We start from the raw sequence: 13,525 nt of genomic DNA on the forward strand, positions 1-13,525 counted from the left end.
ACCACTACTCTCATGAACCTTCCACTGAGAGGTTTTGCTGCATTCAATTCTTGCTGTGGACAAGCTTTACAGTACACAGAACAATCTGAACATAGCCAAGAATGTGCTGAGAGGGGCTACAAGGGACAGTCTACAAAAAAGCGGGAGAGAAAGAGATTGAAACCAAAGAAAGAAATCAAGTGACCAACAGAGTTGGCAGACAGCAAGACACCCATTAACATCAGCGTACTGTAAACACCACCACCACCAGTAGAGTCCAAAAGCATATTGTAAAGTTACACAACACAAAGGTACCAAACCAGCTGTCAAATGATCAGGCGCTTCAGTAGAAGAACAAAGTTCATATTGTCTTTATGGCTCTATCACAGGCATTGCTTTATTACTATCTTAGGTACCTATGCTTAAATGCATTAATATTCGTATTGCAGCATTTCTCATTGGTTTAACAGAACCTAATATATATATCTAAGGTTTTCAGAGATTTGAGAAATGACTTTGGCAGTGTGAGGTTGATGTGTCCCGTAGAGGGGCGGTACACAGCACAACCACAACTGTGGCGATTACAGAGGCAAATGAAAGATAAGCTGAGGTAAAGTACAACTGCTAGAGAAAAGAGTGTCAGGTATAATACACCAAAGAACCAAAAGGGAAAAGGCAAGAGTGCAATAAGAAGAGGGGGAAAAAAGGCACTCGTATGCACTACCTATTTCATCATGGAAGGATTTGATTTTCCTCAGGTGAGTTGACTGCACCTTTACATATAGGTGTGCACTGTAAACAAGTGCTGCCATTAGTAGATATTTACTAATATACAGCATATATGGTGTGTTAGTGTATATTCCTGCTGTCCAATGAAAAACATGCATCTCCAAAATGGTGACTTTACAGGAGAAGGCAAAACCCTTCTGAACTTTGAATGTTAATTAATGTGAAATAAAATGTAGAAAACTGACAACAGACAAAATGGAGATGCATGTTTTAATTGCACAGCAGAGATATGGACAATGATGAGATTTGGTGTAGAAAGGCAACTAGGCTGAGGACAAAAAAATCCACCAAAACCACCAACAAATTTTATCTGATGCAAGCAAGCCAACAAATTACTAGAGTATTACAAATGTTTCAGCAAATCACTGTCTCTCTTTTTTGATGCTGACAAATCAGTATTTTCCATTTCCATTTTTCCATTATGAAAAAAACAATTCAAGCTTTTAATGGGAGACTAAACAAACAAACTAATACATAATCAGTCCAACTGTTTAATTCTAGTTAATTCTCTGAAACAGGTCAGTGTACACACTTTTCAGAAGGGTCTAAGCTCCTTTTGTATTTCGTAAATTTAGTGAATTAGAGCACCCCTTGCCAACACAGGTGTTTGACCTCTCATACACAGATATAATGTCCAAAGCAAAGCACTGCTAATCCAATAAGACATTCTGGAGCATTCACATATGAACCTAAGATCTCCATGCCCAAAGTGTCAGCTATAGATGATCCCTAGCGTTGGGCTGTGGAGAAGTTCAACTGTGTTCTCTGGACTGATGGAGCGCCATCCAACACCTCTGAGTTGCATTTATAATCCGGGACTTATCATCACTAATGCTCTTGTGGCTGAAAACAATCAAATCCTCATGAAAAGTAAAGTCTTCCCAAAAAGGGTAGATGCTGTTACTGCTAACTACTAATACTGATCTGATTACAGCAGAAACAAAAGATGAGTAGATGTCTACAAACCTTTGTACATATAGTTTACATTGTCTAATAAATTTGCATGCTTGCTAGGGCCAGTTATCCATTTCCAATGGTGACAGAATTATTTATAATGACAAACTCAATTATTATAATTTGATTGAACACAAAGATATACATAATTAAGTTGGGTTAACAAAGAAAGGTCCTTGGCTTTTTCTTTACCTCACTCTAATTGGGACTGTTTAAAAAATACATGCATAATGTTACATACTTTTTGTAAGTAGATGAAGTATATATTATTTTCTTTGATCTAAATTTTTTTGGTATTACTCAAAATGTCTACATTTTTTGTGCTAATACAAAAGTATGCATTCAAAACAGATAAAATCATGCAAAAAAATACATATTTATTTATTTATTTATTTTATTTATCATACTTATTTTTTATGTTGAATAACTAAATAATGCACATCAGTGCACACTGATGTTATTGCATTCTTTCACAGGATCAATTCTGATCCCCAGACACGTTGCCACACAACTGTATGTATTAAAGTATGAATGACTTTAACTCATGAAGAAAAACAAACTGCTAATATCAAGTAATTTCAATGAGATTTCATTTGTGACCTTATCTAGCCCAAGATTTTAACAGATGAATTCCCCACTGATTTAGGAATTAGCCCACCACTGATATAATCAATTAGACCAAATCTATGTCCAGAAGGCCACTTTCACAACACTTGGATACAGTTTATGAATCTTTAGCAAATGCTATGGTAGATTTGTTTGGTTTCTTCGGTTAATCATTGTAGCAAAAGCCTGATTATTAATAAACTTTTTTCTGTTTTTTATACTACACATGAAGTCAATCAATCGACCAGAGCTGTTTGATTTTGAAGGCATCTCTATGGTCCATTATTTCACGGACAACTGGGAGAACATTCAGAACTTCAAGGCAAGACCAGATGACATCCTCGTCGCCACTTATCCCAAAGCAGGTGTGTGGTCTTTCGTTAAACAGGTCATTTGACTAAGAATGTTCACATGGCTAAAGAAAATTAAAGTATTGCTCTATATAGTGCAGAGCTAGGCCCTGACTATGGGTCATGTCTGGTAACAAATTTGCATTATTGGGCAAACTTTGAGGGGGACTTTAGTTCAAAAATGTCTTGCATGCCAGTTAAAAGACCCTCTACACTGAACCACTGAACCATGCCCTCAGTATTATATCATATCGTACTTCTCTTGCCTTGTAAATTGTCTCTATATAACATTTTTCTTCTAAAAACCTTTTTTTGAAGGTTCCTCAAAGCACCTTAAGAGGTTCCTCCACAGTTTCAAATAGAAGATCTCCAAAAGCTCCTCAAGGATCTTATACTTTTAACAGCATACAGCAGTTTGCAACATTTCTTCCTGGGTCTCTGAACAGTCTGGGCATGTCCTTGGCTCTGTCGACCCTGTTAGTAGATCAGCTTGGATAGTTTTTTTTTTACAGGTGTTAACAATAGTGCATGTGGTTTTACACATACAAACTTAAAGTAAAGGCATGTGTCTCCTAACTAACACAGTGCCCATAAGTATGGACATGATGTAGGATCAAGTTAGAAAGACAAGTAATTAAACTGTTAATAGTAGTGTCTAATTTCATGGCCTACACAGTTAAAAGGATAAGATCCTTGATCCTCAAGGATCTTTTGGAAGTTCTTCAATTTGAATATGTGGAGGAACCTCTTTTTGAAGGAATCTTCAAGGAACCTGTTTCCTCTAAAAAAACATTTTTAAGGTACCTAAAGCACCTTAAAAGGTTCCTCTGGCATTTAAAATCGAAGAACCTCCAAACGTTCCTCAAGGATCTTTTACTTTAACTTATGGAGGCCATGGATTTAGACAAAATGCTAATGAACACTTTGTCACAACAACACCTTCCTTTCTCTCTGTCTAACTCCGATTGCTTACTGTTCTCTATCAGGAACCACTTGGGTATCCTACATTTTGGATCTACTCTACTTTGGCAATACAGCACCAGAGCGTCAGACTGACCTGCCCATCTTCATGCGGGTACCTTTCCTTGAAGCGGCCTTCCCTGGACTGCCTTCAGGTCGGAGGCCTGGCTTCCTCTGACACCACATATATGATCACTGGGGTTACTGTCATCACTGGGGTTACTGTTAGCATTTCCCTCATTTAAAACACTTTTAAAAGCCAGGGATAATACATAAGTAATTGTTTTATGGAGACAGGCCAATAGCCCTAATACAAACAATAAGAAAATGTATGAAGAGCTTTGTTGTCCTCCTCTAGGAGTGGAACTGGCAGACGCATTGCCCACCACTCCACGGCTCATCAAAACTCATCTTCCTGTTCAGCTGGTGCCCAAATCCTTCTGGGAACAGAACTGCAGGGTATAGTAGAATGGACCTTCACTGTATAACCTTAAATTCTGTTCCCTTTAGTCATTAAGATATCTGCACAAATGTTAATGCTCAGGAAGTTCTCAGCATCACATATACTTAGGGGTGTAGTTTAGCTCATATTAAATTTTGTAGTTGAACTAAATCATATATACTTCTCTAATGGCAGCCATAATTATAATGGTGTCCTGACTGATGTCCTTACAATGTAAAAGGAGTGCAATGAGTCGCACAGACGTTATGAAACTAGCCCTTATCTTACACTAACCTGTATCTAAATGCACTAAAGTACATTTGCAAACAAAGGTCAGCAAATGTGAGCACCTGTTCCACCGATACAGTGGAGAATGTAGAGTATTAATCATATTTTTTAGCCCACTATGGTCTATATCAGAGCTGACTATTGTAGAGTCAAGTAAATAGGCCTGCTTTTTAAATTCCTCCAGGTGAAGAATTACCACTGCCTGGACTCATATCTGTAGTTTGAACAGCTTTCCAGATTTCTGCAGCACTATGAAAAAGCATAGTGTGATCCTCAAAGAGAGCATTAAATCATATACACTAGATTCATGCGTTGAGCTTATTTAGATCTGTATGTTCTGTTCAAGCTTATTAGTGCAATCTCTTGTTTTTCTCTCTCCAGGTCGTCTATGTAGCTCGCAATGCCAAAGACAACGCTGTGTCTTATTTTCACTTTGACCGGATGAACATGGGAGAACCCGAGCCAGGAGACTGGAACACCTTTCTACAGAAGTTCAAGGATGGAAAGAGTGAGCGAGACTTACTTACTTACTACATCTAATGTGATGATGTAATCCTATGCTAACCAGTGTTCAGTGATTAATATTACTTTTAAAACATGTCATGTCTTTCACGTTACCTTTTAGATGTGTTTGGTCCTTGGTATGATCATGTGTGCGGATACTGGGAGAAGAAGCAGACCTGCTCAAATATTCACTACATGTTCTTTGAGGACATGGTGGAGGTAGGGAATGTGCAGAGGAAATGTAACCAGCTTGACCTTATATTAGCTTATCTGTTGATGCTGGGCTAAAAATGAGGCGACTGTTTGACCAGTGCTTCTGTCCATAGCCATGTTTTAGCTTAATGGTAAATGTTGTGGGTCTAGAATTTGAACATTTGAGCTCTGAACATTTCTTCCCTGCTTGTGTAGAACACTGGGCGTGAGGTGGAGCGCCTGTGCTCCTTTCTTGGTTTATCTACACCAACAGAAGAAAGGGAGAGAATTACAAAGGGCGTTCACTTTGATGCCATGAAGCAGAACAACATGACCAACTACTCTACAGTACCTTTGCTAGACTTCAAGATCTCACCATTTATGCGCAAAGGTCAGTCATGAATCCCTGTTGGTCTGCTGACTAAAATGTTTAGTGCATGGGTGATCTTGCCATGAATTTTAAGGAAACAAAATACAGAACTGTAGTCAGTGTAGTACATATGGATTTTTAAGGTCTGCCCAAATCAGCTTCTAATTGACTCCCAGAGTTGTAATGCCTATCTGGACTAAGCTGAACTTGTAAGTGACCATAAATGCAATGCTAAGAATAGTACACTGTTCAAGTTTCAATAATAATGGTAGTGACCTGGCAAAAAATCTGGATTAAATTGTTGGTTGCTTCTTCTAGAACATCTGTGCACTACAGATCCTACAACAACATGAAATGCAATAATAAAAGTTTCACAGATTTTATGAAGTATTTTAACCCACTCTGTGACTTTTAGTACACCCTAGGATTACAGGATTACTGTTCGCAATCAGTTACTACATGCAAAACAATGCAAACTGGATGAGTTGTTTGGTGCTTGATAGTCAAAGATAGTATGCCCCCCAATACTCATTACTCAGTGAAGGAGCACATTTTGTATTTGTTGATGAGACAAAAAATGTCTTGGTTCACTGTAAAGACATAATTAATTAGTACCTTTTGTGTGGTCAAAAATGCCTATTAGAAAGAATTTTGAAATATGCAAAAAAAAACAATATCCTATATGCTGTTGTGGGAATTTCTTAACTTTAACGCTTATTTAAAACAAAATATTATTTGTTGTATATTTAGGTAAAACATGTCTTTCATGTCACACTATTTAAACAATTCTTGGTTAGTTTTACAGTGCATGAATACTTTCAATTGAGCGTAGGCGTTTGTTTAGGGTATGTATTGAATATTCCAATCACTGATGACACAGACATTGGAAATTACAGACATTACTTGAATTTCGGATAAGAAATTTAAGTAATGAGAGAAAATCTGATTTGTTTCTGAAGGTAAAGTCGGGGACTGGAAGAACCACTTCACTGCGGCTCAGAACGAGCAGTTTGAGGAACACTACAGACAGAAGATGAAGAACACCACCCTCCAGTTTCGAACAGAGATTTAAGGCATCAGGAATTCTCCATACTGTAGAAAAAACAAAATTTTTTAATGTATTGTTTCTGAATTCGGTTCAGTTTGAGAACTGTTATCTCATGAACATAATGACATGCACAGATCTTTATCCTGACAGTCTCAGATAGTGTTTAAAGGTTTAGCATCTATAGAAGGATGCTCTATAAATCATTCGACAGTTAGAGGAAACAAACTGGAATAGTGGTCAATTAAACAAAAAGGAAAATCCTGTGAAGGGGCATGGTGCTTGGTCCCCCTACTTGGAGAAAGAAGGCCTCTGGGACAATAAATCAGGCAGACCATTGAGAGAACCGTTTTCTGTTTGGTAAAAAAGCACTTACATGACCAAGATACCAAGAGAAAATAAAAAAAACTTGGCAACTTTTAGGAGTGCCTGAGAACATGTAGATTTACACGAGTCGTTGAGAGATTTAGAAGCTTTCCCAGCAATGTGCTTACACTTGCCATTCTGCATTGGTTTAATGGAGATTAGATGTTCTACAAAGGGTCCCAGAACTCTAGAGCAAAAGAGGCTTTCTGAATCATCCACACCAAATGCCAGACTTCTCCAAACACAGCGGGCTCTTCCAACTCACATTACCAACTCTTCTTTCCCTGAATCTGCTCTAGCAAGTTGTGTTTGCACTGTTGCGTTATCTGAAAACCAATAAAACTTACAGACAAAACAACTGTACTGTGTGCAACACGAGAAAGGCACTTTTATCATTACAGTTACACTAATCTGACATGGTAGGCCAGTGTTGGTGTCCTCCTGTTAACTCAGTGTGAGAGTAAGTTCCTTATTAGAGTGTAAAAAAAAAAAAAAAGAAAGAATGCTGGTGGCATGTTTGCTTTAGACTAATGGACATGACCTGTATAGACTAGGTAAACAGTACGTCCATGACTGCAGTGATCCCAGAGTAAGTAAAGAGGAGGAGAAAACTCAAGTACAAGAGCAAAACGCTGCAGGGGTTACTGAATGAGAACCAAAAAAGAAAAGGACGCGTGCAACAAGTAGAGGATCCAATAAAGGTACTTAGCATAGCATTTACTTCATCATGGATGGAGCTGATTTACTCTCGGTGAGTCAACTGCATATTTTGTCTTAAGCTTGTTAATGACAGTTTTAGAAGTGCACTGCTCTTAACAATAGAAACCCATAGAACAGGGGTGAGCAACGGGCACACTGCGTCACACTCACATCTCTATTATAAACATGGTTCTTTATGAAACCAGAAGTGGTTTGTCTATGGCAACATATAATAATGCACCTTTAGTTTTAAGAGTGTACACTAAAATAAATGCATGACATCAAGTCCCAATAAGAACTGGAAACTGAAACAGATATATTTAGCAAGGGTGTAAAAATATAATTTAAAAGCCTCTAATCTGATCAATGAGTGTTTATTTAATCAAAAACTAATATAACAAAAAAGTAGTGGTTGTATGCCACTGTGTTCATTAAAATATCCCCAAAGCTCTCTTCATGGGGGTCTAGTATTATTTATAGTGATCATCCAACGCTTGGCTTGGTAAATCAGTGCTTAATGATGTTAAATCAGGTGAGCTGGTGATGCAATTGAACAAATCCACCTGCAGGCTGGGGGGCGTGTAGGAGAAGTCTTAAAAAAAGCTTCGTTCTTTGTGCTTCGTATCGCATTGCTGAGATAATTGCTTTAAAATAAAGTAAAGTCCTTAAAACGTTTGCACAGTAGTGTATACTGAAATTGGGCAAATGCATTGAGTACTAGACATTTTAGAGCAATAAGAAAGAGAGACATTTTCCTGGCCGTTTATATATGGCTAGTGTCCCAAACTGGACCAACGTCATGAACTAACAGCCTGTAATTGTTTCTCTTACTCTACATGAAGTCAGTCAGTCGACCAGAGTACTTTGATTTCGAAGGCATCTCTATGATCCCTTGCTTCACTTTAAATTGGGCAAATGTTCAGAACTTTCAGGCAAGACCAGATGACATCCTCATTGCCACTTACCCCAAAGCAGGTAGGTGGGCTCCGCTTGTAATAGGGATAAGCTAACTGCACTATGTAACTTTATGGAAGTGGGCAGGATAACATAAACCTAAATATATGTATTTTGGAAGAAACAATAAATGAGCAAGTGTCCCAATACTTTTGTCCATATAGTGTCTCATCTTCTGCCTTTCTACTCCACCAGGAACTACCTGGGTATCCTATATTTTGGAACTGCTCTACTTTAGTAAAATGGGACCAGAGCGCCAGACCTCGCTGCCCATTTACTTGCGAGTACCTTTCCTTGAAGGGTTGTTTCCTGGGTTACCAACAGGTCAGTGGCTCTGCTTTTCTTGTTACAGCACATGCACAATGCAAACCCCAGCACATGTCACAAAGGGGTATTTTGTCCTTTTTTTGAAGGAGTGGAACTGGCAGACAAGTTGCCCACCTCTCCACGGCTCATCAAAACTCACCTACCTGTTCAGTTGGTACCCAAGTCCTTCTGGGAACAGAACTGCAGGGTACAGCATGTGGATCTTCCTCTCTGTATAATTTTGAGCTCACACCATTCTGTTTTAGCTACTGTAATCAGTCATCTCTCTATGTCCAGGTTGTCTATGTAGCTCGTAATGCCAAAGACAACGCTGTGTCCTATTTCCACTTCGACCGGATGAACATGGGACAGCCCGATCCAGTAGACTGGAGCACTGATCTACAGAAGTTCATGGATGGAAGGAGTGAGTGAGATAGTTGCCATTAAGGGATTTTGTGACATCCACAAACAGCGTTCCCAATCCTGGTCATGGAGTACCCACTGTCCTGCACATTGGAGTGTCTTCTTGCGTGAACCCAGTCACAGCCACTTCAACTTAGGAATTGCTTGTTAATTAGTTGAGAAGGTGTGTTGGGCGAATGACAAACACTACAATGTTTAGGAGAAGGAGGTAATCCAGGATCAGTACTGGAAACCTGTGGTGTTGAACATGCCTACACCAACCTTGCAATACTAGACATCACCCAGATTCAAACCCAGGCCCAAGAGCTCCCCCTTGTCAGAGTTCTACAAAACCAGGCTCAAAACTACACTGTGTAAATGTTCAAGGACATATTTAAGCACTGCCCAGAAACATGCTAGCAAGCAATTGGAGAAACATGCAATTGCCAAATTACTGGAGATAGCATCTCTGTTTAAAACATCAGAGGAAGAGGGTGCGAGTAAGCTGCAGGCTGGCAGAGCTGGACAGAATAGTTCTCAAGTTCTAAACAAACATGGTATCTTGAGAGGGGTCTGACTGCAGAGCCGTAGAGCCACCCTTCTACACCAGCAGTTTCACTCCAGCAGTTTCAGGACAGTGGCATTCAGGCATGTGCAGTTGGACAGCGCAATTGTGGCGTGAGGACCGGTTTGGAGAAGGGTGTGATAACTGACTGCTTTTATTTGTTGCCATGCATATTACTGCTCAGGAAGGGATATCTTTATTATTAATAAATAGATCTAATAATTCCAGATAGGCCAGGCTATTCCTCCACTTGTGGAAGTGTATACATAAAGCCCATGTGTTCAACCTTAAATTAAGATCAAATTCAAGGATAACAGAGCGATAATTATTTCAGTTAATTAAGATATAGATTAGTCTATCAAATATAGATTAGCTTTGCTAAGAAAAACCAAAACAAGTGTCATTTAGCGCATAAGCTGAATGTAACTGGCCAAAAACTGCTGCTGGTGTGAAACTGCAGCTCTGTGGCTCTGCAGTCAGATATTATTGGTTATCTCTGGTAACTTAGCACTGAGGTTCTATGCTAATTGCTACTAATAGACTTTGCAAGGAGACACTCATATTTCATGCTGCATCAGTGGAGATATTAATAGTAATGAGTAATTTTTCTCATTACTAAATTTCTAAAGTAAATTAAGTAAATTTCAGAATTGAAAGAAATGAAAGACATGTAACACATTTTATTGTACCTTCTAGAGGTGTTTGGTCCTTGGTATGACCATGTGTGTGGATACTGGGAGAAGAAGCAGACCTACTCAAATATTCACTACATGTTCTTTGAGGACATGGTGGAGGTAGGGAACATACAGTACTTAACAATCACTAGCTTAGCTATTTTATTCTTTTGACCATGTATAACCAGGTTTTAGCTTGATGTTGATCTCGGTGGCTTTGAATTTCTTTACTGCCTGTACAGGACACGGGACGAGAGGTGGAGCATTTGTGCTCCTTCCTTGGTTTGTCTACACCTATAGAAGAGCGAGAGAGAATTACGAAAGGCACTCACTTCAACACCATGAAGCTAAACAAGATGACCAACTACTCTACAGTCCCAGTCATGGACTTCAAGGTCTCACCGTTCATGCGCAAAGGTAATATGCCATGAATCTTTATGGGATTTTGATTGACATCTATAGGACATGGATAGTCCGCACATAGACTCTTAGAAATTCCAACAACTGTGAATATTTAAAGAGTGATTGTGTAGCTTAGCCATTGGAAGGCATCTATAACCACATGCTGGATAGCCGTATGTTGTCCTGGATGCTTCTGTAGTTTGTCCCCTCTTCTTTTAATGGGATGGCTCATAATGTCTGCATCTTTGAGTCATTTTTTCATTGCTATGTGTATAAAAACATACAAAAAACATACAGTTACCTGCAATTCAATACATTTCACAGACACTAAAGATATTTATTAATGAATCAGTGAAAGTGTACAGCTTAAGACTCAAGTAATAATCCTCTCATATTTCTGTCCATATTTCTTCATATCGCTCCACTGAAGGTAAAGTCGGAGACTGGAAGAACCACTTCACTGTGGCTCAGAACGAGCAGTTTGATGAACACTACAAACAGAAGATGAAGAACACCACCCTCCAGTTCCGAACAGAGCTTTAAGGGCTCCACATCATGGGAAAAACATTTTTTATGAATGTGAATTTGCTACCTCTATAATAATATGACAAACATGGATGTATAGTTATTACTCTCTAAAATACATAAAAGTAAGTAAGACAACTATCCCATGCAATTAGCTTGTTCAGACTATGGCTTGTTCACCGTCATTGTTGGAAATTGCAGGTGCAGATTTCAAATTTCTATAAACCCTCAAACTCATCAAATCTTGTACCAACAACTAGCAACCATTGGCTCCTCAAAGCACAAAGCAGAAGAATGCTCACAAAGCAGAAGAATGAATGCAGTTACAGAATCAGTTGAGATCAAGTTAAGGTCTGAAAGACTAAGAACACTTTTAAAGGGAACTGCATAAAGGATTGCTAGACCCCTCCAACAAAAACACACAAAACAGGTGGGAGACTGTCATGAGAAGAAAACTTCTCCAACTGTTAAGCATTGAGTGGATTAGTCATGCCTTGGGCTTGTGTTGCAGCCAGTGCAAGTCACTCCATTTGACTGAAGATTACAGGGAAACATCAATTTAGTCTTTATTATGCCCACTTCCCAAATAATATTTAGGCCCATGGTTAGACTGTGTTAATACACCTATGTAGTGAGGTCATGAGGTAGGTGTACTAGTTAGGATGGCCAATCAATGTAGGTATAAGGTAGGTGTAGCTCATGAGCTGAACATTCGGTGTATGAAGCAAAATGTGTATGCGTATAGAGGTATGATATTATTTGCCAATCTGAAAACATAGCCACTGTGTCCTGAAAAGTACACAAGAAAAACTGTAAAAGGCTTTGTTTGTCATGCCATCAATACTAGGGTTGGGAGGGTTGCTGTAAAAATGTAGCCCCCCCAAAAGTTGTTTTTACCCAAATAAATGAAGCAGGTGTGACATTGCAATTTGTGATTAGTTAATTATATTAACTGATCCCTTACCTTACAGTGAGAACAAAATCCAGGGCTGGCAACTGGATTGTCTGTCTTCATGTAAATATATTTCATATATAATTTAATATATTTCTAATACACTCATTAGTGTGTACACACACACATTAGTGTGGCTATAAGTACACTTTAGTGCACTGTAGCAAAACAAGGTTTAGCAAACTTAAAAATGTTATAACTTTAATGGAGGAGGGTTTTATTACAGTACCGGCTGTTTATTACAGTGTAAGTTTTATGGTACTATTATATTATGCATACTTGCAAATCTTGCAAATCAACTCAGTTGATCAACTCAAATGGACAGCGATTCGACCCACTTAAGCTAAAAACGGCACACACTAAATAATAAACTGCACTGATATTGAGTTTAATCACCTCTCCCATACTCAAACATGTTTCACGGCAAGTCCAGTAACTGAGTCAGCTGTGATGCTTTAGTAATATACAGTGTGTGTGTGTGTGTGTGTGTGTGGAATACAACCTCTTTGAGTAAAACTCTACTTTCCCATTGGCATCTGGCACCATCTATTTGCATACTGGGCATGCCCCCCCCCTTTATTCACCATCAGTGTGTAGTGGTTCCCCCCAGGCTACCCTCCCTCTATGTGTTTACTTATAATCTATATAGTGTTGTACCAGTCTGCCCTTAATGTTGAGGGTTGTTGTGGACTTTGTAATCCTTGTATGACACTATGTGGCAAATCAATTATAATAACTGATACCTGAACCCTGATAATACCTGAAATCCAGGAATGGAAATTGGATTGACTGTGTTTTAATAAAAAAAAAAAAAATCAAATTTATATAGAATATGGATTTAAATACATATGCAGTAATATATCTAAAGCCTGTCCAAGCATACTTAAAATATGAACACTTTAACACACATTAACTGTGTTAACCACACTACCCATTTCAGGCCTGAAAGGAATGTGCCCAGAGTTTGTGTTTGTATTTTTGGGTTGACTGAAAGCATATGTAACTTCAACAGCTGTACCATTTACATGACTGACAAATCTCACTCATCAGGCCAGTTTTGGCATCCTCCTGGTGTAGGAGTAGGGAGTTCACTGAATCCAAACATTCTTATACTGCAAAGATTACAGTGGCAATGCTTGTGTGTGCATATTATAAACTCTGGTGGGATTGACCTGTGTAGAGGCGGTACATAATATAAAGT

General features: G+C 38.7%; 2 protein-coding genes across 2 annotated transcripts; both read left to right on the plus strand.

The window, feature by feature from the left end:
• The first annotated feature begins 2,551 nt into the window (after positions 1-2,551).
• Positions 2,552-7,099, plus strand: LOC140557622 (cytosolic sulfotransferase 3-like). The gene is made up of 7 exons (XM_072682237.1): positions 2,552-2,693; positions 3,665-3,793; positions 3,997-4,097; positions 4,750-4,876; positions 4,994-5,091; positions 5,281-5,455; positions 6,394-7,099. Exons 1-7 carry the CDS (start codon positions 2,555-2,557, stop codon positions 6,504-6,506), a joined length of 882 nt encoding a protein of 293 aa, XP_072538338.1. The 5' UTR covers positions 2,552-2,554; the 3' UTR covers positions 6,507-7,099.
• A 473-nt stretch (positions 7,100-7,572) lies between these two features.
• On the plus strand, positions 7,573-11,447 carry LOC140556930 (cytosolic sulfotransferase 3-like). The gene is made up of 8 exons (XM_072681038.1): positions 7,573-7,596; positions 8,387-8,519; positions 8,694-8,822; positions 8,912-9,012; positions 9,102-9,228; positions 10,468-10,565; positions 10,688-10,862; positions 11,278-11,447. Exons 1-8 carry the CDS (start codon positions 7,573-7,575, stop codon positions 11,388-11,390), a joined length of 900 nt encoding a protein of 299 aa, XP_072537139.1. The 3' UTR covers positions 11,391-11,447.
• Positions 11,448-13,525: the final 2,078 nt, after the last annotated feature.

Source organism: Salminus brasiliensis, chromosome 6 (assembly GCF_030463535.1).
Source record: "Salminus brasiliensis chromosome 6, fSalBra1.hap2, whole genome shotgun sequence".
NCBI lineage: Eukaryota > Metazoa > Chordata > Actinopteri > Characiformes > Bryconidae > Salminus > Salminus brasiliensis.

Coding starts and splice junctions, on each gene's coding strand:
- LOC140556930 (XM_072681038.1), top strand. CDS start 7,573: ATGGATGGAGCTGATTTACTCTCG. Junction 8,520..8,693: donor TGCCACTTACCCCAAAGCAG/GTAGGTGGGCTC, acceptor CTACTCCACCAG/GAACTACCTGGGTATCCTAT. Junction 10,863..11,277: donor CTCACCGTTCATGCGCAAAG/GTAATATGCCAT, acceptor GCTCCACTGAAG/GTAAAGTCGGAGACTGGAAG.
- LOC140557622 (XM_072682237.1), top strand. CDS start 2,555: ATGAAGTCAATCAATCGACCAGAGCTGTTTGATTTTGAAGGCATCTCT. Junction 3,794..3,996: donor CTTCCCTGGACTGCCTTCAG/GTCGGAGGCCTG, acceptor GTCCTCCTCTAG/GAGTGGAACTGGCAGACGCA. Junction 4,098..4,749: donor TCTGGGAACAGAACTGCAGG/GTATAGTAGAAT, acceptor TTCTCTCTCCAG/GTCGTCTATGTAGCTCGCAA.